Consider the following 27,843-nt stretch of genomic DNA (forward strand, 5'->3'; position numbering starts at 1 on the left):
GACTGGAAGAGTGCATTGAAAAAGCTGCGCTGCCATGGAACAAACTCGTATCTTTGGCTACGGATGGTGCGCCATCAGTGTGCTCTGAAAACGTTGGTGTGGTTGGATTATTGAAGACCAAACTGAACAGCCTCAATATACCAGGAATTAGCTTCACCAGTATACATTGTATTTTGCACCAAGAAGCCCTGTGTAGTAAAAGTCTACAAATGAAGGAAGTTATGGATGTAGTTGTTAAAACTGTTAATTTTATACGTGCACGAGGGCTGAATCACAGACAGTTCACTTCTTTTCTAGCAAGTATGGACAGCGAATATGGGGAACTTCTGTATCACACTCAAGTTAGATGGCTGAGTCGTGGAAATGTTTTGAAGCGTTTTTTTGCACTTAGAGAGGAGATTGATTCCTTCATGAAAATGAAAAACAAGGAGGTTCCACAGCTTGATGATTCCACTTTTAGGCCAGGTCTACACTACCGCGGTAGTTCGACAGCTGGCAATCGAACTTCCGGGTTCGATTTATCGCGTCTGGTCTGGACGCGATAAATCGATCCCGGAAGCGCTCGCCGTCGACTGCGGTACTCCAGCTCGGCGAGAGGAGTACCGCAGAGTCGACGGGGAGCCTGCCTGCCGCGTGTGGACCGCGTCTGAACCGCGGTAAGTTCGAACTAAGGTATGTCGACTTCAGCTACGTTATTCACGTAGCTGAAGTTGCGTACCTTAGTTCGAATTTGGGGGTTAGTGTAGACTAGGCCTTAGAGACAGGATTGCAGTGCCAGTCAACAAAATTCTATGTGAGATCTCAACTAAAATAAGTTATGAAATCTGCCAAAATAAACTACCAAAAATCAGGAATCCAGCTCTGGTGTATCAAGACAGTAGTGGTTGTCAAAATGCAAAATACAAAGCTGGCATTACTCTCTGTACCATCTGCCACTAAGGTCCCTAGTCTTTTAATTTGTTAGAGATCACTAAGTGGGTGTATGAAGGAAGAAGTCAGGCTGCTTTGCGGCTGCAACACCTCTCAAAAAAGTGTCTGCCCTCATCACAAATCTCCTTAGAGAATGTAATGTGCAGGACAGTGAAATCCAGTCAGTCACTGCATTTTACCAATCAGAGCAACCTTTAAACAAAGAATAATCAAAATGTCAAAGCATACATTGCAGTTAACATTAAAAAAAAAAGGAACCACTTCATTCCAGTTTCCCATTAAAATACTATATAGTTTTATGAGGACAGCCAACATTTGTAATGGAAATTCAGTGCTAACTCTCTGTGGAACTTGTGTCTTTCTAGTTAGAAATATTTTATTAAAATTGGCTAAAAAATGAAAGCATGTGTGGGATTTGCATACAACATGAAACAGTTGAACACTACTCGCCTTGGTTAAATCCTTGCACCTTTGAAGGTGAGTTATTGAATGCTGGCACCTAGTTTTATCTCAGTCAGAATAACCCTCTGAATGCCCAATCTTAGATGTAACTGATCACCTGAATGCACTGAACTTGAAACTTCAGGGTAGAAAACAGATGATAACACAGATGTATGACAGTGTTAAGTCATTCAAAGTCAAGCTTACTTTGTGGGGGAAACAGCTGACTGCTGGCAAATTGGTTCATTTCTCGACTCTGAATTCCTTAGGAAAAGTTGAACCCAAATCCTTGAAAGAATATACAGAGATCATTTCTAACTTACACAAACAGTTTGATGTGTGGTTTAAAGATTTCAAGGCACTTGAACCACATTTTCAACTTTTTTCCACACCATTTGCTGTTGAAATTGACTATGTTGCAGAGGAAATGCAGATGGAGTTAGTGGAGCTTCAGTGTGACACCATTTTGAAGCAGAAGTATACAGATGTTGGAATTCCGGAATTCTACAGGTTTCTTTCACAAGAAAGATTTCCCATGTTATTCTCTGCTTCCGCAAAGATAATGGCAATGTTTGGAAGTACATATATATGTAATCAGTTTTTCTCTTCCATGAAGATTAACAAATCTGTGTTAAGGTCAAGGCTCACTGATGAACATTTGAAAGCAACACTGAGATTGGTTTCGTCTCAGGATAGCAAACCTAATATTGATGCTCTGGTTGATGCAAAACGCTGCCAGCTAAGTGGCCAAAAATGAAACGACTGTTATATTAGCACTGACTTTTCACATTACAGTTAAAGAAGTTAATAAAAAAGTTAATAAATTGACTTTTAATAGCATACTATATTTTAATACTATACTACTATATTACTCTTCTTTTTTTTTCTGCCTACCTCCAGGCGCTTCCCACTGCCAAGCCGCCAAACAGCTCTTGGTTGCGCTTAGCACTTTCCAGGAGGGAGGGGGGAGGATCGGGGAGCCACGCGCTCAGGGGAGGAGGCGGAGAAGAGATGGGGCAGGGGTGGGGCCTCATGGAAGGAGTGGAGTGGGGGCAGGGCCAGGGCAGCGAGGGGTGTGTGTCAGTGATGCGGCTCTCGGGCCAATGCACTAGTCCTCATGTGGCCCTCGTGGTCATTTGAGTTTGAGACCCCTGGTATACATACTTGCTGGAAACTAACCCAATAAACATCGTATTGCCTGCACTTCGGACTTCTGGTCTTCTGCTTTCTATCTGTGTGACAAGAACCAGGGGAGAGGGTGAATGGACATGAGCAAGCACCCAAATAAGAAAAAACGGTTACTAACCTTTTGTAACTATTATTCTTCAAGATTTGTTGCTCAAGATTCCATGACCCACCTTTCCACCACTCTGTCAGAATTACCAGCAAGAAGGAACTGAGAGAGTGCAGGGCTGGCGGCGCCTCTTATACCAGAGCATATGTGGGTGGCTCCAGAGGTGCTAGAGCCAGTCCTACAGATACCACTGAGGGAAAAATCTCCGACAGCTGTGCACGTGGTGCGCACACACCTAGCATGGAATGGACATCTCGAAGAACAATAGTTACAAAAGGTTTTTTTAATGATTATATCAACTACTGAGAATTCACCTTCTTTAGAAAACAACTGACGTGCACATGGAAAAGTTGGTTAGAATTTCTGATTTAACTTGCCTTGATTTAAACCAATCCACCATGCTTTTGAGTTAGAGAATCGTTTAAAATGTTTATGGTAGTTTTGATTTTTCTGTACAGTAGTTTGAGAGGGGGATATCATTTGAGGTTTGCTATGACTGTTGGCTATGTGACCAAATTTTTTCTAGTGTGACATTCCTTCAAATCCCCTTTTCACAGAAACTACAGCACTCAGGGGTGAAGTCAGTAGGTATGATCCCTTCTTCTGTGCAGACTGGATGTATTATTGTAGAAGGTTGAAATTTGTTTTCTGTGTTTATTTTTCATGATAAATGTAAATTATTGTTTTGACTGACGACAGTGTTCTGGCACTGCAAACCATAAAGAGTGCAACGTCACAGTTATGTAACAAAAAAAAATCTACATTTGTAAGTTGCACTTTCACAACAAAGAGATTGAGCTACAATACTTGTATGTGGTGAATTGAAAAATACTATTTCTTTTGTTTATCATTTTTACAGTGCAAATATTTGTAATAAAAATAAAATACACTTTGCTTTCATTACAGCACAGAATACAATATATATGAAAATGTAGAAAAACATCCAAAATATTTAATAAATTTCAATTGGTATTCTATTGTTTAACAGTGTGATTAAAACTGTGATTAATCGCGATTAATTGTTTTAATTGTGATTAATTTTTTTGAGTCAATTGTGTGAGTTAACTGTGATTAATTGACATCCCTAGTTGTTGTATATTCAGCATATTTTCTACATTTCTCTTTAGTCTGATGTTGACTACTTTGGCTGAGGTAGATTCATCTCTTTTCTCATGATTTTCTTCACAAATTGTCATCATAGTAGGGCAGCTCTTAATAAATAGCTCAAAAGAGTCAACCACTGAATTCCATCGTACATCTTGGGGGCGAATTAATTTGGATCCTCTTGCTCTCTTCAGTGAATCTGAAGCAAAGTGGGTGTAATGGAAGTATTTTGCAATTTCAACATTTTTTTTTGTTCTTGGAGTTCTACTTAAGTCTTTGCCTAAAAGATGCATCAAAGGAGCACTACATCTATATGTTATAAGTTTCAGGTTCCCTTCGTTATCATCTTGTAAATTTCTTCTCATCTTTGTTACATTTGAAGAATTGTCTGTGACAAAGCAACACACTTGATGCCTGAATTTTGGTTCAGTTTGTTATAGCTTTTACTGCTTCTTATTTTAAGAATTCTGTTATATGGGCATTTCCTGATGTATCAGTTGTTTCTGTGAGATAGACAGGCCCATCTTCTGTTGTCACACAAGCACATATTATTGGATAATTGTGTACATTGCTCCACCCATCAAGACTCAGATTAACAGTTTTCCCTTAATTTTTTTTTGCCTATTGTTTGATTTCCTTCTCATACATTGTATCCAGCAACCTTCCAGTAATGTCTGTTCTGCTGGGTGGAATGTAGTCTGGTTTTAATAATTGAAATATGTCAATGAAATATTTGTTCTGAACAAGACAAAAGGAGAATTTGTTGCATAAATGAACTGAGCAATCTTTTCATCTATGGAGTCTTGCTGGACTTTGCTGGTCTTGATTATGAACTCATCCATGGTTTTACTGGATGATGAAGAAAATTTTTTTTTGATACAGGTCATTTACTGCCTTGTGTAGAAACACAAGGTGGGTGAGGTAATATCTTTTATTGGACTAACTTCTGTTGGTGAGAGAGACATGTTTTACAGCTACATGGATCTCTTCCTCAGGTCTGTGAAAGGTACTCGGAGTGTCACAGCTAAATACAAGGTGGAACAGATAGTTTAGCTTAAGTAGTTGGCACATATTGTAAGGGACCATTCAAGGTGAAGTGATACTCTATATCTGACGTATCAGTTCTCATCCTCAAAGGAAACCTGCTCAACACTTTCAAAAGATGAGCCTAAGAGCTAGGGATGTAAAATGTTAACCAGTAAGCACTAGTCTTACTGGTGAACCCGCATTAACCCCCAGGCCAGCCGGCCCCAGCAGCCCTGTGCCGGCCGACCGGCCAACCCCAGCAGCCCCGTGCCAGCCGGCCAGCCTGCCAACCCCAGTGGCCCCGCGCTGGCCAGAGCAGCGCCGGCCGGAGCGGCCCCAGCCCCAGGCATGCTGGCCAGCCAGCTCTTTAATTGGTTAACTGTTTAAATGAAATATTTTTAATTGTTTAAATGGTTAACTTTTTTAATGGTATTTTCATCCCTACTAGGAGCTTAAATTCATAACTTTGATCGACACTAAAAATCATGGTCGTAATAAAAACCCTGGATTTATGGCTTATTACAACAGTTTAACCCACTAATCCCCCTTTTTGTCCTATGACTACAGGGGTGTTAACAGGCTACTTCACCTTGAATGGTTTTATAGGGAAAATAATAAACCATAAGGCTTATCTAAATCTTTTTAAAGCCTTATCTCTAGCAACATACCAAACAGCTTGAAAAAAAAAAAAACCCACATTTTTTCAATGTTAAAATTCATAATGCCTAATAAAAGCTTAATTTTAAACAGGAAATCTTCCCCTAGTATGTTTGATTATACTAATCAATGAAAAACCATTTCAGAGGTCTAGCAGTAACAGTAAAAATGTAATTGATAAATACTCCCACAACAAACTAGCATACCAGTTATATTTTGAACACAAATATTTTGCAATTCATAAGTAAGTGATCCACCCAAAACCCAAATTTCTGGCAATAATCTAAATTATCATTTCCTAGCATAGTAAGATGTGGTCGGCAGTCCATAAGGATGGTGCAAAAATAAGTTTATTAACCAGTTGAACAAGATTGTTCAGACATGTCCACATCATCATCTTGAAAGGCATTGCTTTCTGAAGAGCATTTTTCATAATGTTTCATTCTGACAACCAAGTCCTGTATCTCTTTGCTGTACTGTTTACATTTGGCATGTGTTCCTTTTTCATCGAGGGTTATAGGAATATTCCCAAATAGGGTCTTATTTACAGCCTGCAGCCATGGCAGGTTTTTTTGTCCAGTTCCCAGATGTTGAAGTCAACACTAGAGGCTGCACTCTGAAGAATGTTGCCCCTTCTTCCCACAGCGTCCTGCTTTCACACCAATGTTGCTTATTTCCGATTGCACACTCTGCTCGTTCTCCTTTATTATTTAATTCCCCACTCCTACCTCCAGAAAAACAAAAGAACTAACCGTCCAAGACTTCTAGTTGTGTAACCCACATGCTTTTTGCACTGCAGTGTTTTATTTGTTTAGAGATAGAGAAGGAGGCAGTTGAGAAATTAATGGATTTCTCTTTGTATTTTTGTCTGTGTACACGTGCAAGGAGAAGATCAGGGTCATTTACTTGAAGTGCCCAGACCCATCCAAAAGCAAGGGCAGGTAGTTACTGGGAAAATCAATGTTTTTCTATGAGCTGGAGAGTAAAAGTTTCCATAATGGCTGGAGTCATAAATATTCATAATTTGAGAACTGAGCCAATCAGAGCCCAGGTAGGGAGAAGCAATGAAATTAAGAGTATGAGATGACCTAGGTGGGCTGAGTGCATGTCCTGATGAGATACATGATGTTGTCTCCTGGATCAGAGACTGGGTGCCAGTACCTGTGATGACTTTGCCAATCTCTTGCACTAAGTTGAGCAGCCCCTAAGTCCCGTACATGTTAGATGCTAGATGTTTCCCCCTGATTCTTTCTTTATATAGAGAAGTAGCTTTTAACGCCAAGTTTTTGATAGAGGCTTGTGAATTTAGCATATTTATTTGTTGTTTAAATGTTTTAAGAGATTATATTAACAGTAAGCTTTCCCATATTTTGCATTAAATTCAGATTTCATTTTAAATAGGTTTATTTTTAAAAAGGAAAACTTATAAATAACAACATTAAAAAATATAATTTAAATAATTGTTTTTTATCCACCCTGCCCAAAAGACTTGTGTAGAACTTTTTCACACTTACTGAAATGGAAAATCCTGGTATAATCTGAACAGTGGTAGATGTGAGTGTCGCAGTCCATTCGTTACCATCTTCTTTCCTGCCCATGGCCCATCCAACCCTACTAGGGCATGGAGGGCTGAGGATGAGGGCAGAGCTGTTAGCTGAGTGGCAGTGACATGTTAGAAGAAGCCTTCCTTTCTACCCTCTCAGGTGACCCTATCATGTCCTCCTTTTCACCACATCTTCCTCAAAAAACAAGGGGAATTTAGTGCTCAGCGCCGTTAATGCAGAATAAGAGCCTCATACTCTGTCGGTGCGTCAAATGTATTATACTTAAATCTGTAAAAACAGAAAATACAGAGTTAAAGTACACGCCAGCCCTGGCCTGCAACCTTAACCCTGCCCTCTTTCATTGATGCCCCATACCCCGTTGTATTGTGATATAACCAGTCCTTGACCCTTGTGCTAAGGATTTCTTCTGGAATATCACATGCACTTACCTTTACCCTGTCGTGCACTGTCAGACATGCTTAAATTCTGTCCATGTGAACAATGCTGAAAGCTTCCATTAGCCAGGCTAAGAGGGGCATTCAGCTTATTACCTAAAATCTTGGGTGGAAAATATAGATTTTAGGTGGCTGCAAGCTGATGGCCCCTTGTTGCCTATCTAATGGAAGCATTAAGCACATATTACTAAAGTGGATGAAATGTTAATTTCCTTTTGCATTTTACCTGTGAGATGACTGTAAAACCATCTGAGTAGCACTGTGACATTTCATCCTGTGATATTTGCTTACTTGTCTAGCACTGTTTAGAGTTTGATTAAAAAAAAAAAAGTAATTAAAAAAATCCAATCTAACCAGGGCCCTTGAGTTGACAGTAATGAGGAAATCAGCACATTGGAACAGTTGTGGATTTTGTCTGATTGCCCTTAAATAAGATTATCTTTAGTTCTCATACTATTAAGATGGTGAATTGTTTTTGTACTTAGTACACTATTGTTTGAAACAGAAATCTACTTAGAAACAGAAATCTACTTAGAAACTTGTTTGAAACAGAAATCATGACTTTGCTGTCTTTCATTATTAAAGGTCGGGAAAATGTTTAAAATTGTAATCTCAGCGCTACAGTATGCCTTTTATTTCGCAAGTGATTAATTTATGTCCTGATAAATCATCTTTTAATAAGATAATAAATAAATGTGTGAATTTAATTTATCCATCTTTTTTCTTTTTCCTCCCCCAGTGCGGTTGGTACATTTGCTCGAGCTTTGGACTGTAGTAGTTCTGTCAGGCAACCTAGTTTACACATGAGTGCAGCTGCTGCTTCCCGAGACATCACACTGGTAAGAGGTTTGCTAAAAATGCTATAATTGTACTGTTTTGCAGATGGTAGGAATTCAGCAAACCATAGTGCTTCAGGTCTGCTTTCCAGCAGATAAGTGGTCACAAGATATCTGATATAGTAAGTAGTAAACTCATGCAGATACTGTACATAATTAAGACCCTGCTGTTCCTCACACTGAAGTTAGTAGTACAGTGCCGACTGGCTTCAGTGGGAGCAGGATCAGACCCTAAAAGTACATTCTTACCACATTTGTTATTTGTAGATTTTGAACTATCCAGTTACTTTTAAAAATCATATCAGTGTTTGTGTCTGATAAATATGAATGAGAATCGGTAAAAATCAAGCTGTGTGTTTTTATCACCTTGTACAAACCAAAAGCAGTGAGAGAGAAAAAACAGCTTTAGGCTAATTAGCTCACCAAAACCCTTGTGACATAAAGAGAGATTGCTTTTTTTACCACATTGCCTCTTGCTTTCAGAAAAATAATTGAGGTGAGTGTTTCGCTTGATACTATTATTACATTTTTGTTTAAAAAGGTTAAGGTTGAATGTGTGTTTCAATAGAGTCTGTGTAGCCCCCAAAACATTATATTTCCAAAATATCGACTCCCTTAAAAAATAAAAATTATGGCTATGAACAGCTACGGCATGCTTTAGGCACTCATTATTATCCCATCTCATTTAGAGCCCTACCCAGCATGCTTTTTGCCAGTTCCTACTCCTCCTCTATGACCCTCAGTGCCTTTTGTCCCCAGACTCCATAATCCATCATTCTCTAGCACCATTCCAGTACGCACCCCTTTCCTGCTGTCTCCAGAGCCTCACACGTTTTGAGACAGTGGAAAACAGCTCCAAGCTACCTCTCCAGGTGTCCTCATTTCCCCAAATATTATAAGAAGTGGGCATGGAAGTGATGGATCAATTTAAATGCTCTAATTGGGAGAACTTTGGAAAAGGAAATCTATTTAGCTATATGGATGTTTGTTTATATATATATATATGTAAGTAGATAGATATACTCATCACATACATGCACACATATTATAAAAGTACCTTTAAATTATTCCTGTTGACTACGGTAAGGAGAGAAGCTTTCAGAGATGATACATTGTGGAGGTGGAGCCATCAGCCGTAAGTCTTGCTGTTCTATACCATTGCCCTTTACATGATTTTTCTTCCTATTTTGCTAGTAAAGTAAGACTTCTTAACCTACACAGCACAGAGGTGTGTTGTGAGGATTAATTCGTTAATGCTTGTATAATGCTTTGCAGATGAAAAGCACTGTATATGTACTAAGCCATACTAATAGTGTGTTTGACTATTTTGACAGCCAGTTCTTTTCTATCTTCTTGTCTAGATAAAAGACAAAACAGCTACTTTTTAAAGGGATGTTTAATAAATTGGCTTTGATAACATGAACATTTCAATGGAGGGACATTACAAATAAATATTTTCATTAATACAACATGGCTCAATTCAACACGTGTTGCAAATTTATTGATTTCAGCCATGTTGTATTAATGGAAATATTTTAACGCCACAAAGTTTTTTTGTATTTGTTTTTTAGTTCTCATCTCTAATGTTCCCAATGAGTAACTCCCACCAGCATAGATCACCTACCTGCTCAACTGGAATACATGATTGTTCTTAAAGCACTTTCCCTTGCATTTCCTTTCAAATTTGGTTGTCACTTCATATTTTCTTAATCTCTGTTTGTGATCTGACTGTTTTTCTCATACATTTTCTTATTTCATATTAACTGTGACTTATCGACTTCACCCCATTTCTCTCCTTTGCGCTCCCTGTAGCTCCCTGAAATTCAGTCCTCCCACCTCTTGGGTAGTGAATTGCATTGGACCAGTGCAGTCATGGAGGTCAAGGGACTGGCTTTGCCCCATAGTATATCATCGTAAAATCCAACAGTATGTTATTAAATATATAGTCTGGTAAATGTGAGAACTTGAACTGGATAGTGGATAACGTACACTCGAAAACATGCAAAAGAAGACTCACAGTTATGAAATCTGTCAAGTAATAGTAATTTCATTTATACTGTACTAGAAGCTAATTGAACTTTATAAAAATAATACACTACTGATCATATTGTCCTTTCTTGTATACCTTATACTTATGTGGTATTCTAATAGACATCAAAACCAAACACAAATGAAATTTGGAAGCATTTTATTCCACCGGTAAACATTTTACTTAGGAAATCCCACATACTAACAATCCTATAAGAGTCTGTATCTTAAATATAATATTCAAAAAACTTACTGTATAGACACAGCTACTACTACAATGCTACATGCCCCTGTATGTGCATACTGCTTGAGGGGATCGGGGACAGTAGCATAAATAACAATATAATGAAAGTGTACTGAGACAGCAATTCTAGTTATTTGGCTAAAATAAGGTAACATTATATCCCAGAGTCACTAGTGAGGGGTTCATTATTGTAAATACTTGATTTAGATCAAGTGTATTGGTTGTAATTGGAAAAATGTTTCACCATACTCAGTTCTCAGATATTATGATCAATTAAAAAGGAAATTATCGTAGTCTAGACTACTGTAACATAGTAAAGGAAATTGTAGTGTTCTAAGATATAATTTAATATCTTGAGTAATACTTATGCTGTAAATAGCTCTTAAAGATACTGTCTTATCTTTTTGTTTCACACTTTCTGAAGTTACTTCAGTGACATATTCCATTCACTTTATATTATTTACACTATATTTTCCTATGGAATAGTTTACTAGTTTGGTGTTTCTACTCATTTTATTAATTTTTTTTCTTTAACATTTTATTGGATTGAGAATTTTCTGTAAGTCCCACAGAATGTAGATCTGTCTTACTGTACAGTTCAGTGGTTAATGCTGTAAATTGTTCCCTACAATAATTCTGTTTATAGTTTAAAAGTACATATTGCAATCATGCCACTAAATGGATAGATTTAGTGTTCAAGTGGTGGTATAAAAGTTTGTGCCTTAGGAATGATCCATTAACTTCCATTACACATAATATAAGATGTGTCTTATAATAAGACACCAGAGGAGCTACGATATTATTTGTTCGTTTTCACTGTCTGCTCTCTTAACATTTTTAAATCCTTCTCCTTTTCTCCTTGTCAGTGCACATGCTTTTTCCCCTCCTAAGTTAGGAAAAGACACATTCCTCCTCATAATATCATTTCTGTCACATTCCATTGTTAATTGGTGAACATGTTTTGAGCAGCACTTAAAGTTGATACATTCATTAGCAAAGGTTGTGGTGTATTTCATTATCACTTGGAAGTGATGTGATGTGAGTATATAATCCTTTGTACATTGCACTGAATGTGTTCTTAATAGCAGTTAGTCACTGCACCTCAAGTTTAATTAACGGTGATATAGCAGTGCCTTAAGCTCCCATGTGTTTGCTGTATTCCTAATTGGTTGTGTCGCTAGGCAGTGATTTAAAGAAGATTTCTGTAAACAAGAGCAAGGGTTATAACTTTGGGTGGATTGTGAGTGATTGGACAAGGTGCAGAGGTCCTACCAGGTGATGGGCAGGTCAGGGTTATCTTCATGCTTCCCCATCTAGACGCACAGGGGATAGTAAAGAGGCAAGGCTGGAAACTGCAGATTGATTAGACTCCACTTCTAGAAGACAGGAAACTATACGGTTAACAGCTAGGATGCTGGAAGGGGAGGATGCCTTAGAGCCAGGGGGATTACACACCCTGTCACTGCAGGCTTGAGATGTGTGGCTGAGAGAGAGACCAGTTAATTTTGTTTTTTCGGTTGTAAATATTGCAATCTGAGGAGTAAAAGCCTTGAGGAAGAAGATGGGAAACCCAAAAGGCTTTTTTGTTGGTTTTTCCCCCTGCCTGATAACTCTTGTACAGTGCTTTAGCTAGGTGGAGATAGGCATTTTAGTGAACCCTAAGCTAGGTAGACAGAACTGCTCTGCTGGCTTCTGATGGTGGAATTATCTCCAAAGCATCCGTGTTACTTTAGTAAATCAGAAGACAAAATATATTCTAAGATGTTTCTTGAAAGTAACAAAGAATAAAGAGAGTTACTGCCCTTGAATTTTACATGTGAAGCATCTCATTTTGTGAGCTGGGGGCTGGAGCATATCAGGCCCTAAGACTTTTAAGATCGTATCTTCCAGCTGTAATTTAATAGTATCACCATCTTCCTGGAGAGAGGTGTTCCCCCTTTGCCCCCCAGACCTGAGGTTCCTATCTGGGGGAGGTCCCAAATTCTTCTTTCCATCTGATTGGCCTTCATCTATGGTGAATCCCAGCTTGGGTGTTTCTCCCTCTGGTCCCCAGACTGCTCAGATCCTTGGAGAAAGCAGACGAAAACAGATGTGATCTTTCCCCTCTTTTGGTGGTCTTAGGCCTACTGCAGCCTTTTCAGGCTGCTTCTGCCCTTGCTAACCCCACCCACCTACCATAATATAGGAGTCTACTTGAGCAGGGGGTGGGACTATAGGGAAAAAAGCAAAGGCATTACTCGTGGAGCTTGCCTCAGCGTCCAGTAATTGCTTCAGAGCAGCTGAGTGAAGAATGCAGTTATTTCTTCAGTTGCTTCAAAGTACCTTTGTAACCGATATATAAATACAACAGACAAATCAGTGGTTAGGTAGCTAAAGATGACCAAACCTTTTCCTGAAAATTAACATTAAAAGAACAAGATCAAGACTACCATTTGCTCACTCAGTTGTCACTCATCAGTGAGATGGATTCTGATTGAGCAGCTGCTTGGCAGAAGTGCAATCTGTGCTTTCCACGAGTGTTGAAATTTAAATCTGAACAGGTAGATCAGCCTTCCACAGCATTACATATGCTGTTAGTTTCAATCTTTCAGGTTGCTTGTTTTATTCTTTGTCAGGATGAATAAGTAATAAGGCAGTAGTTTAACTCCAAAATTCTTTGCTTTGACTGATCGGATTACTATGTGTCTTAAGATAGCACGATACTAATTTTATCCATTACAGTGACTTCTCAAGGCAATTTGTAGTCAGGGCGAATGTAAGTTCAGCGCTAAATAATAAACTACACTGTAGAAGAAAGTGAATCAAAGGAACGCATTGCTTTTTGCAGGTTAAATTAATCAAGGAGATCCTGCCACCAGTAGTACTTGAAGAGGCCTCTTCCCAAAGCATACTGAAAGTCCGGGAAAGATCTCTACTGTTCATAAGAAATAGCAAAGTATTCGTGGTATTTATATTGCAGTAGCACTTGGAAGCCTCAGCTGAGAATGGTGTCCCATTGTAGTAAGTGCTGTACTTATAGGAGGGTAAACTGAGGCACAAAGAGGTCAAATTACTCACTCAAGGTCAGATAGCAGGCCAGTGGCACAGCTGGGAATAGAACCTAAGCCGTCTGTGTCCCAATTCAGTGCCCTACCCACTAGATCACATTGCTGCCTAAAGATGTCATCCTTCAGTTGTAAGCTAAGAATTATACCAGTTCTAATACAGAGTTGTCTAGAAAGAAGCATTTGTGAGGGGAAGATGGGCAGGGCAATTGATAAGCATACATCTCACTTTCAGCTAAGAACCTTTACAAAAAAATTAAAAATGTTTTGAAAAAATGTGCACAAACTGAATCTTGTTTGATGTAGATAAATAACTGAAAATAGTTTAAATAGTCAATGATCTTTATTGTTTTCAGAATTGTTGCCGATTTAAAATCCAACCAATTCATTCCAGCCTGTTATGGAAACTTCCATGGAGATAAGCTTTGAGGTTACATAGAAGAAGATGAAAAAAGCTATTCATTTCAACCTCCCTCCTTGATAGCAGTGAGGTCCAAACAATGACTTTTGCATTAAAACCTTTGGGTTTTTACAAATTCGCATCAGCATGTAAGCACACCAGTCCGTTCTGCTTCTCACTGGTGCATTCCCTGAGATGACTACCAGTTTAAGTGATGAGGTCCATGATGGCTGCAGTGTGGTCCTTAGAAGCTACTACAGAACTAATGCTGCTCTGCTGTGTTCATATTTAGCAGTCTTTTCTCTTGAAAGAGAGAATATTCTTCTACACTTTTATTTTAATAAATCTGGCCCCTTCATTCCTTCTTTAGGTTCTGCCTGGCAAGTTTGTCCTAAGAAATAGCAGCTGTGGTTTTCAGAGTGAGTCTTTACTCCTTCAGCACCTGTACAGCTGCCTCCGCAGCAATGGTTTAAGGTCCTGGAGATCGTGTGTATATGGGACTCTGAGTCAGAAAGACTATTGATTGCACACGTTCTGTGAAGAGGATCTGTGACGCATTTGTTTATTTCTTTACTCATCTTCCTCATCACTTATTAGTGATGTCATGATACAACAATTTTTTGAGACCATCTGAGTGAAGATTGCAGTTATCTATTCAGTTGCCTCCGTATTCTTCTTTTTACTAACAAAAGCCCTCACAATGTTTAGTGCAACCCTGCATAATTTTTCATTAACAGTGTCAGATACCAGAGACAAAATCTTCTCATACACTTCACTATGATGGTGATAATGAAAAAAACTAATGATCATTTCCTCACCTGTCCAAAAAAAATGAGACTGTTGGGCAAGGAGAAGTTTGCATCTCTGGTTTAGCATTATATATAATCTTTGGTCACTGAAAACAAAATTGTCAGATCCTCAGTGGAACTGTTGAAGAATGTGTGCTAATTTATAGGCAATTTATTAAATACTGTAGCTTTTAACAAATATTATAGCATTTCCTTGCCCATATCAAGCACAGTGCAGATATTCTTCTGTCAGACAACACTTAACAGGATAAACTCTAAATTTATTATAAGTTAAGGCATGTTTCCCAGCATATAGAATATAATACTTTTATTAGTTGTGATCCTGGTTGACAATTCTTTAATTCACCAATTTAATTATTTTTCTTTCTTTCTTCTTAGTTCCATGCAATGGATACATTACATAAGCACAGCTATGATTTGAGCAGTGCCATTAGTGTTCTGGTACCACTTGGAGGACCAGTTCTATGCAGAGATGAAATGGAAGAATGGTCAGCTTCGGAAGCTAGTTTATTTGAAGAGGCTTTGGAAAAATATGGTAAAGACTTCAATGACATACGACAAGACTTTGTAAGTACAGAACTAATGCACTTTTATCTTCCCATGTTTAAATGTGTTTTGGCTGTGAGAGTTGTAATTGTTTTCCATTGATCTGGATGATTAGCTTAAGAAGGAGGTGCTTTTGTACTGCCAAATGGATAAATATATTGTCAGGATAAAAAAATAGTATTTTCTTGTTTAGTGACATATCTTGGAAAGCTAAATTCTAATGTATTTTGACTGGGATTTTCTCAGGCTCCTGTAAGAAAGTTGGGTGCCCAGATTCCATTGAAATTCAGTGGCAGTCCTAAATCCCCTAAGTGCGTTGAAAATCCCAGTCTTTCCTTCCATGTTTAGCAGTGAGGGAAATCCTTACTCAGCTTTTAGAAATGCTCCATATTAAGCCATTATGTTACATGAGGCATTTGGTACTTGTGAAGGGTGAAGGAAACACTCATCACTCCCAACTCTACTATGTCTGCTTCTGAAGTATTGCAGTTTTGGACAGCAAAGCTTTCATTTGCTGTGTCCTAATGCAGTGTAATGGGATGGAGTTGATACCAGTCACTGACTGCCTGAGTGATTGGTAATTTGCTTGCAACTCTTTCCTTTTTTTGAGGGGGGAGGAGGGCGGGGGGGGGGTAGACCCTCATCTACCACAGGTTAGTCATGTTGGATTGTGGCTGCGAAAAGGTTAAGATACATGCAAAACAAAGGAATTTAGTAGGGCTGTTGACTAATCGCAGTTAACTCATGCGATTAACTAAAAAAAAATTAATCGCAATTAAAAAACTTTATTGCGATTAATCGCAGTTTTAATCACACTGTAAAACAATAGAATACCAATTGAATTTTATTAAATATTTTGGATGTTTTTCTACATTTTCATATATATTGTAATCTGTGTTGTAATTCATATCAGAGTATATTATTTTTATTAAAAATTTTTGCATTGTAAAAATGATAAACAAAAGAAATAATGTTTTTCAGTTCACCTCATACAAGTACTGTAGTGCAATCTCATTGTCATGAAAGTGCAACTTACAAATGTAGATTTTTTTTTGTTACATAACTGCACTTAAAAAAAAACAATGTAAAACTTCAGAGCCTACAAGTCCACTCAGTCCTACTTCTTGTTCAGCCAGTTGCTAAGACAAACAAGTTTGTATACATTTACAGGAAATAATCCTGCCCTCTTCTTATTTACAATGTCACGAGAAAGTGAGAACAGGCATTTGCATGGCACTTTCGTAGCTGGCACTGCAAGGTATTTATGTGCCAGATATGCTAAACATTCATATGCTCCTTCATGCTTCAGCCACCATTCCAGAGGACATGCTTCCATGCTGATGACACTCGTTAAAAAAATAATGCATTAATTAAATTTGTGACTGAACTGTTTGGGGGAGAATTGTATGTTCCCTGCTCTGTTTTACTCATATTCTGCCATATATTTCATGTTATAGCAGTCTCGGATGATGACTCAGCATATATTATTCATTTAAAAAACACTTTCACTGGCGATTTGACAAAACACAAAGTAGGTACCAATGTGAGATTTCTAAAGATAGCTACAGCACTCGACCCAAGATTTAAGAATCTGAAGCGGCTTCCAAAATCTGAGAGGGATGAGGTATGGAGCATGCTTTCAGAAGTCTTAAAAGAGCAACACTCAGATGCGGAAACTATAGTACCCGAACCACCAAAAAAGAAAATTAATCTTCTGCTGGTGGCATCTGACTCAGATAAATAAAATGAACATGCATCAGTCCGCACTGCTTTGGATTGTTATCGAGCAGATCCCGTCATCAGCATAGAAGCATGTCCCCTGGAATGGTGGATGAAGCATGAAGGGACATATTAATCTTTAGCGCATCTGGCATGTAAATATCTTGTGACACCAGCTACAAAAGTGCCACGCAAATGCCTGTTCTCACTTTCAGGTGACATTGTAAACAAGAAGCGGGCAGCATTATCTCCTGCAAATGTAAAAACAAACTTGTTTGTCTGAGCGATTGTCTGAACAAGAAGTAGGACTGAGTGGACTTGCAGGCTCTTAAATTTTACATTGTTTTATTTTTGAATGCAGTTATTTTTTGTACATAATTCTATATTTGTAAGTTCAACTTTCATGATAAAGAGATTGCACTACAGTACTTATACAGTAACTCCTCACTTAAAGTTGTCCCGGTTAACTTGTTTCGTTGTTACGTTGCTGATCAATTAGGGAACATGCTCGTTTAAAGTTGTGCAATGCTCCCTTCTAACGTCCTTTGGCAGCCACCTGCTTTGTCCACTGCTTGCAGGAAGAGCAGCCCGTTGGAGCTAGCTGGTGGGGGCTTGGAACCAGGGTGAACTGGCAGCCCCCCTATTAGCTCCCCCTATCAGCTCCCCGCTCTCCTAAGTTCGGTGTGCAGCAGCTGCCCAGCAGGCTATCAGTTGCAGCTGTCCCTCCCTCCACTGCCATGTGCTGCTCCTGCCCTCTACCTTGGAGCAGCTCCCAGAGATTCCTGCTTGCTGTGCGCGGGGAGGGGAGAAAAAGGGGGGCTAATGTCAGGGTGTCCCCCTCCCCCCTGCTCCTGCACCCCACTTACCCCATCTTCCATAGAGCAGGGGGGACACATGACAGAGGGAGCTTCCAGGCAGCAGCGGCTGTGGTCTCATCAAGCTGATCTAATTAACAAGGCAGTGTACTTAAAGTGGAAATGCGCATCTCTCTCTCACACACACACACAGTGTGTGTTTCTGTCTCTGTCTGCGATGCTCTCTCCCCTCCCTCCATTCCTGCTGCCTTGTAGACTGTGACAGTTAACCCTTGAGGGCTCAGCCAATTGCTAGTTCATCATTTAGCAGTAAGACATTCCCTGGAAAATATCCCACCCTCTGACTCCTCCACCTCAACCAAGCTTCACAATCATCATCATTGTGTACCAGTATTAAATTGTTTGTTTAAAACTTATACTGTGTATGTGTATGTGTGTGTGTGTGTGTGTGTATATGTGTGTGTATATATATATATAGTCTTCTGTCTGGTGAAAAAAAATTCCCTGGAACCTAACCCCTTCATTTACATTAATTCTTATGGGGAAATTGGATTCATTTAACATGGTTTCGCTTAAAGTTGCATTTTTCAGGAACATAACTACAACGTTAAGTGAGGAGTTACTGTATTAGATGAACTGAAAAATACTATTTCTTTTGGTTTTTTTACAGTGCAAATACTTGCAATCAAAAATAAATATATAGGTGAGCACTGTACACTTTGTATTCTGTGTTGTAATTGAAATCAATATATTTGAAAATGTAGAAAACATCCAATAATTAAATAAATGGTATTCTATTATTGTAAAATAGTACGATTAATCGCGATTAATGTTTTTAATCGCTTGACAGCCCTATAATTTAGTTATAACTGAAGCATATGAATAAGCTGCCTTTGTCCATGCAGGTTTCACTGTCCTTAAGTCTCTGTTATGAGATCTCAGTTCATTCAGTTCTTTGCTCCCCCATCATATTTTTTACCAACTAGCACCTTTATTAGCAGTCTCTTCAAGGAGACCAAGTATTAAGTGTACATGATGTTTGAGTTAGATCTGGGCAATTTTTTTCAAATAGCTTATTAGCCCAAAACTGTTTGTGAATTCAGGTTGAATTTGGCAAGTATTTTTGACTGGGAAAAAATAAGGGGGGGGGGGAAATTCCCAAAAAGCTGAAACATTTTTGACTCTTTGTTTTGAAATGACATTTCATTTAGAAATTTAGCTTTCCCTTAAAAAAAAAAAGTGATGGGGAAGGAAGGAAGATAAAAAACACCCAAAAATGAAATGTTTAATTTTGTGTCAAATAAAATGTATTTCTCACCCAAACACAACTTTTTTTCTGGTTTGGCCACCAAACCGAAAAATCAATTATTTGTCCAGCTCTGCTTGAAGCCCCTCCAAAACAGGCATGTGGGGTGGTGTGAGGAAGCTTGTACTTCCACTTCCACTGCTGTACATGGAAAGAAGACTTCAGTGTTGTCAGGTCACTTTCACAGTTCTAAAATAAATATAAGTGACTATTGACAAGAAGAAAAGGATATTGTGTCTCTGAAGAGCTGCCTTTTGAACAGATGTGAATGTGTTGCTACATGATTTTTGATGTTCTCAAGGAAGAAAATGTCCACTGGATTCAGCTCGTACTCCTGCAGAAAATTACATTATATAAGAAGCAGTTCTGTTAATAAGTTAAAATTAATTACATTTAAGAAAATTATTGTGATACTGGCAATGAAAAATACGTTGTTACACTTTGTATTAAGTTTCCATTTCTAAAGAGTTAATAAATGGTTAATAGATGTGTTAATACATGGTTCCTCAGTTGTTATAGAGTTCAGCTCAATAGTCTATATTACAGTCTATAACACCTCCGGATGTGCTTACCAACCATCTGTGACGCTACTACTCATAGCTAAAACATCTATTAACATGTATTAACCCTTTATAAATAGAACCTTAATGTAAACTGTGGCCAAATAAATGTAAACTTTATTGTTAGGGTTTCCTACATTATTCTTTTATTCTCTATGTTCATTTAGGCTTGGCAGAATTTGATTTTTAATTTTTATTATTTTGACATATAATATCTCTGTTTATTTGTAAGCATCTTTTTACTTTTATTAATTTATATTTTCACAGTTGCGGGAAATTATGGGTCAGACAATAATTATTCTATGGCAGTAGACATTGAGATTCAAAAAGTTAAAACACAAATTGTCAACATCACATGTCAAAATATACAAAGGATATATCCTTAAATCAAACGCTGATAAGTTCTCAAGAAGCATTTTTCTTACTTTATCTATCTGTAAGTTTTGATCATCATCGATGAAAATAATTTTTAGTCAGTTTCTGTGGTGTACAGTGAAATCAGTTTTTACCATCATTTACCATTAAAATCTAATCCTTCCAAGTCTAATTATATGGCGTTACATTAGTTAAATTCTGTTTTTACCCAGATAATTGACCAGTCCCATTAATGCATTAGAACATTGCAGATATCACTTCTGATCCATAATGCACAAAATGCTGGAAATTTAAAACAGCCTACTGAAAACTTTTAAAAATGCTTCAGAGGGACCAAAGAATGAAAAAAGGCAAAAGAGACATTGTTCTTGTTTAAATGAGGCTAAATAGAGAATGAAAATCATTGTTGGGCTCAGCTGAAGGCATATTAATACTGACTCAGAGAATAAAACCTGGCAGGAGCACAGATCAGTTATATGTTCTGAAGTCAGAGTGGGATTGCCTCCTACCCTCAGTCACGTTCTCTACTTTTAGAAAAGCAGCCTGTCACCTCAGAGTATCCTTAGAAGAGCACATCTTTCACGTAGCTATTCGTGTAGCATTAGTCAGTTAGATTTATAATGAGAATTATGTTTAACACCTAATATTTCCAGGCTTTCAGTCATTTAAAGGCTTCTGACACTCAGTGGGCTCTGACTTTTGTTTTTATATGAAGATATAGGAACTGATTTCATAAGTTTTTCCAAAGTTATTCATATACACTATCTTCAGAAGTTAAAAATAAGAAAAATATATAAAAATAGTATAAACTGTACTTATTTCCTGGACAGCTTTTGTAGTGTAAATTAATAGGCTTACTAGAAAAATTCCTTAAATACCTATTAACCACAGGAGAGCTAGAGGTAAGCAATGAAAACTGTAGACAAAAATGTTTACACTAGTAAGTTTTAGAAGTGCTAAATGTTTCCATCAAACCTTGAACCCACTCAGTCTCAAGCTTGATGTGTTCATGAACATCATTCCCTGTTCTTAAAGTTTATGGACTCTGGGTAAGGTTTTTCACATAGCTGCATCCTGCAAACCCCTACCAGCCACTCCCTGAAATAGTTTTGTGTAGTCAGACTTGCTGTTTTTTTAACAGTATAATCTTAAAAAAGGGAGAGAGATCTTTTTAAAAAACAAACAAACAAAACTCGAGTTAGAAATAAAGACGTCCTCTTCTAAAAGAATCTGTTGCAAGACTTAATCCTTAATGTTAAATAAAGTACACCTCTACCCCGATATAATGCGACCCGATATAACACGAATTCGGATATAACGTGGTAAAGCAGCGCTCTGGGGGGTCGGGGCTGCGCACTCCGGTGGATCAAAGCAAGTTCGATATAATGTGGTTTCACCTATAACGCGGTAAGATTTTTTGGCTCCCGAGGACAGCGTTTTATCGGGGTAGAGGTTGTAATACTTATCTGATGAACTGTGGCTAAGAATCCCTGTGTGCTTATATATTTTGAGTCAAAGGTGATGTAATAAAGGTACATTAATATCAAAGGAAAAGCTGGAGCTCTGTTCTAAGAAGTCATCTTAGACATGCTGATCATATGGTATAGGTAATTCTTGATTACCTGATGTGACAAAAAGTGATTGGTTGTGACACTCAAAAAGCATCATAATTAACGTAGGCCTTGGCTACACTCAGGAATTCACAGCGCTGCCGCGGCAGCGCTGTGAAGCGCAAGTGTAGTCGTGCCGCCAGCGCTGCGAGAGAGCTCTCGCAGCGCTGTATGTACTCCACCTCTCCGAGGGGAGTAGCTTGCAGCGCTGCGAGCGAGTGTGCAGCGCTGCAGGCTCTGATTACACTGGCGCTTTACAGCGCTGCGCTCGGGGGGGGGGGGCGTTTTCACACCCCTAAGCGCAGCAAGTTGCAGTGCTGTACAGCGCCAGTGTAGCCAAGGCTGTAATGACCACTTGAGTCATTACATCTTGAAGGTATACTGCTTTCAGAATAGTTCTGGATTTGCATCACTTGGCAGCTGCAATTGCCACTCTTATACTGTGTGGCTCTTTAGAGGCAATGCATTTTGCAACCTTATTTACTGTTCAGTAGTTAGTAATAATTAGCATTGCATAGTGCTTGACATATTCAAAGTGTACAAGAACTAATATTAGTAAGCAAGTTCATAACGGATAATTAATTAGAGTAAAGGAATTTGCCTTACCTTTTTAACAGACCATGAAATCTCAATTGAATACTATTTAATTTTTATTTTCCTGATACTTTTATAACATTCCAATATAGGCTTTGAATAGTAATTTGTCAGGCTGCTATTTTCTCATCAATTTCTCATCAAGACCTCATTTCTTGATGTTCTCCTGTTTTCCTGAGAACCTTTAACTTATAATGAACATAAATGTACTGGATTGAATGTACATTTGAATTTCTTCATACCTCAAGATAGTACAATGGAAAGAGAACAGAGCCTTGTGTTCCCCAAAAGATGACTATTTCCCTGGTCCGAGAGTTAAGACACTCGTTGTGGTGATTTCCCTAGTGCTGTTATAATTTAAGGGTCTGTTGTCATTTTCATTGTAAACCCTATTTTTTTTCCAGAGATTTATAACTCTTGCTTCTCAAATGTCTTGCTGGGTGAAAATAAAAGCTGTTTAAAAAAAGAATGTAAAGGTTCTAAATCATTAACAGTATGGACCTGTGACTTGAGGTTTAAAAATGCATGTACATTTCCAAGTTAAATATTTAAAAATCAAATTTAGCGTTTTCAAGCTTAACAAGGGTTCTATCTTTACCCTGTGGCAGCTGGTGAAATCGCAGATCAGCTCTGCATGTCCTTGTGTCATTGCTGCCTCACTGCCAATCTACCTCTTACGTAAACATCACACATCTGTTTGCAGATGGTAATTTTTCTTTCCTGAGATCAATGCATAATAAAATTTGGTAATGAAAATATACAGTTCTGTAGCTGTTTACAACTTCTGTGGCAGACGCAGCCACTGAAAAACACATTTATCTTGCCTCCCTAATTGTTTTCCATAAGTGGTTACACTCTTCTGGACAAATAGTGAGTCCTTTTCACCTGTCAGTTGGGCATGTGGGTAGCCAATTGGAATACAGGGTTTTCACACTCAGCATGCCAGGCAGGCTTCCTCAGTTGAGAATAAGAGCTGTAGAAAACGTATGGCTTCCTATGTTATCCTGTGAACCCAGTTCCCCACTGGGGTGCTCTGAATGGCTGTCCATACTGGTGTTGCAACATCATGGAAAACTATTAGTCAGGTTTATGGAAATGTACTTTTTGTTGATGTGGATGCCACCAGTATCAACAAATGGGTGCAACTAGCAGAGCCCATGCTCAGGGAACGAATAACAGTGAGAAGCTAGGATTGGCTAGACTAAAGTAATAGGAAGATAGGGCTGATCAACATTTACTGGAGTGAGTGCATCTCCCCTCTCCCTTTGGGACTACTGTGGTGTAGGACCCCTCTGAGACTCCATCGCCTGATGGCTGCATCATCTAATATGTGTAAATTCTGTCAGTAATGTCTCAAGAAGGTATGGACCCAAGTACTGGATGGTGGCTCAGCAGAGCTGGTCCGTTAAGGTCAATCTGTACACCTTCCTGGATTGCTTGGAGTTCTCTCAAAACAGCATTTTTTAAATTTATTTTCTTTTATTTTTTTATTTACTAGAGAAGCTGGAAGAATGTTGAAAAGAGAAATGTGTATTTATACACACACACAAAATATTAATTGCAAAATAATTTATGCTTTGTTTCATTATCTGGTATGTATAAAAATATGGCCAACATTGGAAGACTGTCGGTCAAAATGGGCAGTGGAATTAGGAGAGGTAGGAGATGAAAATTTTACAATCTGATGCTTACTGTTGAATTGAAACAGTACTAAGATTTGATTATGTATTATAACCTCTTACTTAACCTCTTATACACAAGTCAGTTTTTAAAGGGAGATTTAATCTTTATGCCAACATTGTAAAATGGCAAAGGACACTTAAGAAAATAAACCTTGCATTGCTGGGACACCCTCCACCTCCCACCCACCCACAGCCAGCCCAAGGCCTCCTTAACCCCCGAGCACCGGAGTGTTGGGCCTGGAGCCATGGAGGGGCAGGACTTTGGGCACCCTGGCTGAGGGATCCTACCATACGCCGGGCTCCAGCTGCTGGTCCTGGCCAGGCTGGTGAGGGACAGGACTTCTTCCCCTGCAGGGGCCACTCCCAGGGCCAGCTCAGACCCACTTCCAGGAATCTCTCCTGGCTGCAGGACTTTCTGTGGCTGCTGGTATGGTATTGCCACCTTTACTTCTGCGCTGCCTTCAGTGCTGGGTGGCCAACCAGCATCCACCACTCTCCAGCTGTCCAGCTCTGAAGGCAGCGCAGAAGTAAAGGTGGCAATACTGCAACCTCCCCACAATAGTCTTACGACCCCCCACAATCTGCTTTTGGGTTGGAACCCGCAGTTTGAGAAACGTTAGTCTCCCCCTTGAAATCTGTATACTGTAGGGTAAAAGTACACAAAAGAACAGATTTCATAGGGGAGACCAGATTTCATGGTCCGTGACGCATTTTTCACAGCCATGGTTTCAGGCAGAAATTGGGGAAGGTCATGGCATGACAGCCCACCCCTATCATTAGCACTGGCATTACTACCAATAGTGGGGCAGGCAACCTCTGTGATATTGGCATTGAGCTAATATTCTGGCTGGTATATTTTCACATGTGAAGTTCCTGTGAGATTCTCAGTCAGTCCTGTGAAGGTGATTTGTTCTAATTGTTATGTTATTCTCTACCTGTCGGATAAAAAAGTGAGAGAAATGTACTGCCTCTGTGGTATTACACTGGATTCTGCATTGTCCATATAGAACCAATGGTTTAGGCATGTAGTTTAAAAATAGCCATCCCCATATATGTTTTACTTTGTTTAACATTTTTGTTTGCATTAATTCCAAATCTTTATAGCATACAAAGAACATTTGCTTCATCTTTTTCTAAATAAGATGTGGATATTTAAATTTCCTGACACACTTTGATTTTATTTAATTCATGCCAAATGTTTTTCAGCTTCCTTGGAAGTCGCTGACTAGCATCATTGAATATTATTACATGTGGAAAACTACTGACAGATACGTACAACAGGTAATTGTATGGCTATTTCAGTATGAATGGACCTGTAATATTCTGTAATAGTCTTAAAACAATGGACTTGTACAAAAATTATTTACAAATAGTATTTTCTAGACACTTGCATATTCCTTTACCTTTTTAAAAAGACCTGTTCTAAAATTATTTCTGAGATTGGGGGTTTAAAATACCTAAGTTGGTTTGATCTGGTTTTGCTGCAGTTTCATTTCCCCAGGTTTAGTTATCAGTCTAAAAGGTGTTTAACAGGGTTAAACAGTTGCATGTTTAAAATAAAGTGCTTTGTTCCCAGAGTAGAGTGATTGTACATTTTTTAAAAAAGAGAAAATTCTAAACTGATTGAATTTTTGATAATATGCATTATCCTTTGAGACTTTTATTTTAAATGGCTGAATGAGCCATTTTACAGAGTGAGGTCATGTACGGCAACACTGAAGAGGAGGGAGAAGGCTATCTACAGTACTCTGCTTTAGTTCATCTAACAAGTCTCATGAAGCGCAATTATTTCGCCTTCCATAGCAGTTGTTATGGGTGTTGTTTTGTAGTTTTGATTTTTATATGTTGATGAGAAAGGAAGTAAGTTCTAGTATCAAAACTGAAGCCATGTCTTTCAGTCATGGTTTGTCTTTACAGCACAGAAATAACAGCAAAGAATATACATGAGGCCAAATTCTGAGCGAGTCAGAGCTTGCATTAAAGAGCTTTTGTACTGCTTAGACAGGTTGCAGGTCCGAAGGATGGAATCTTCAATATGTTTAGTTTTCTGCATTACTGAGCTGTGGCTTCTGCTCCGGAGCATGGGGTGGGGGAGTGGGCTGCGGCTTTCTTTGGTTCTGTGTTTTCGTCCCAGTGGTTCTGTGTTGTTTACCAGATGAACTGGCCACCCCCTGCAAGCCCCCTGGTCCTTCACATTCCATGAAGAGCTCAGTGGCATACAATGGATGTGGTGACCTCCTGCCTGAATTCTTTGCTGACTATGCAGCAGAAATATATTAATGCTGCTTTTTTTATCCTACCTTGTGTACCTGCATTGGGATGTTGGATATAGGGTTACTGCAGGATTCGCCTCATTGTGTATTTACATACTGTATTCTTTGGTTTGGCTGCTCCAAAATATTATAAAATATTCTCTTTTGATTTGTGATTTTACAATTCAGTTATTTAAATCCATAATTTAATCCCTTAAAATTAGTAATGATATTGCATACAGATGCTGAAAATAAAACTGTTGTTGTTATTAGATAGGTCTGTGCAGCATTACCAAAATCCATTGCAGAGTATTAGAGAGATTGTAGCTCTAGCCTAAATTCTAGTTTGTTGATGGTATGGCTGCATCTTCCAGTTGTTAGTGTATGGCAGTTAGAGGAGGGAGGTGTGTCATCATTTGCTGTGCTACTACAGCATGTATGTTCAGATTGTTTGAGATTTATCATCCTTTCATCTGTTTCTTTGCCCCACAAGTTTTTATCTTGGAAAGGTTTTGCCAGTTGGGAAGTTGAGGCTGTAAATATGCCTAAAACTAAAAGTCACCCCAGACATTCGTCATTAAATGTGCAAGCCAGATGTGTAGCATTTCAAATTTCTTCGTCATCAGCTGGGCATTGAGGGATCTGGAATGATCAGAAAGGTGAAAGTATAAATAAAACTTGATGCTTTGCTGGAATCAGTTACCGATAAGAAGTTTGGGAGCTAAAATGAGTGCATCAGAGGATTTATTTCTATTGAAAACAGTTACTTAAAAATAAATATTTTAAAGTAAGGATGAATCACAATGAAAATTGAATCCATATCAACATTATTAGGTTGGTCAGGTGATTGATTACCATTGCTAGAAAACTTGGATGGAAATATTTGTTCTACGGTGTTTGAGAAAGATGCTGTGTCGCAGAATTTTCCTGAAGTTCACTGGGATTTGGTTAACAGATCCTGCCTGCCACAAATATCAATTAGAGTGTGCCATTTATTGAGTGTGTGTGCTTCTACACAATTCACTGTTTCAAAAGTGCAGCTCTAACTCTGAAAAGTGATTGTATAAAAATGGCATTATAGGGTTCTGGTTTTATGGTCCCTTGATGACACCCAGATCCAATTTGTTCAATTAACTAGTCAAAAGATATGTCTTCTAACTCCCAATCCTGCACTCTCATCCTGGAATCTAATAGTCAAGATGTCTTCTTTCAGGGTCATGCATCATCATCAATAATAGAAATGCTATATGCCAAATGCTTCTCTTTTACATCTGTTACAGCTGTGACTGCACTGTAGCTCATTTCTATCCTCCTTTAAGTCTCTGCAACCCCAATGGAGGCCATAAGATTAGAGAGATGTGAGTGAGTTCAGAACTTGGTCCTGCCATTGAGTTGGCTTTGCAGTGCTTAAAGGAATAAAATTTAGTAAAAACATATTTTTTGAATCACCAGAGTAAACATCAGGAACTGAATACACACATGGAGAAAATTTATTCAGCAAGAAAGTGCTATTTTTGCATAGTCATTTTCAGAGAAGAGCCATACTTCAAAACATTCTTTTCAGCGGGGGAG

The 27,843-nt window shown here is 38.5% G+C and overlaps 1 protein-coding gene across 2 annotated transcripts in view; it reads left to right on the plus strand.

Annotated features, from left to right (window-relative positions):
• The window catches only part of MTA3 (metastasis associated 1 family member 3), a 150,937-nt gene that overhangs the window by 102,203 nt on the left and 20,891 nt on the right, over positions 1-27,843 (plus strand). For both annotated transcript variants that reach the window (XM_065400884.1, XM_065400885.1), the window contains 3 exons: positions 8,191-8,290; positions 15,191-15,379; positions 25,226-25,300. In XM_065400884.1, the coding sequence (XP_065256956.1) occupies positions 8,191-8,290; positions 15,191-15,379; positions 25,226-25,300 (364 nt within the window). The remainder of the gene's footprint in view (positions 1-8,190; positions 8,291-15,190; positions 15,380-25,225; positions 25,301-27,843) is intronic.

This window comes from Emys orbicularis, chromosome 3 (genome assembly GCF_028017835.1).
Source record: "Emys orbicularis isolate rEmyOrb1 chromosome 3, rEmyOrb1.hap1, whole genome shotgun sequence".
Taxonomy (NCBI): domain Eukaryota; kingdom Metazoa; phylum Chordata; order Testudines; family Emydidae; genus Emys; species Emys orbicularis.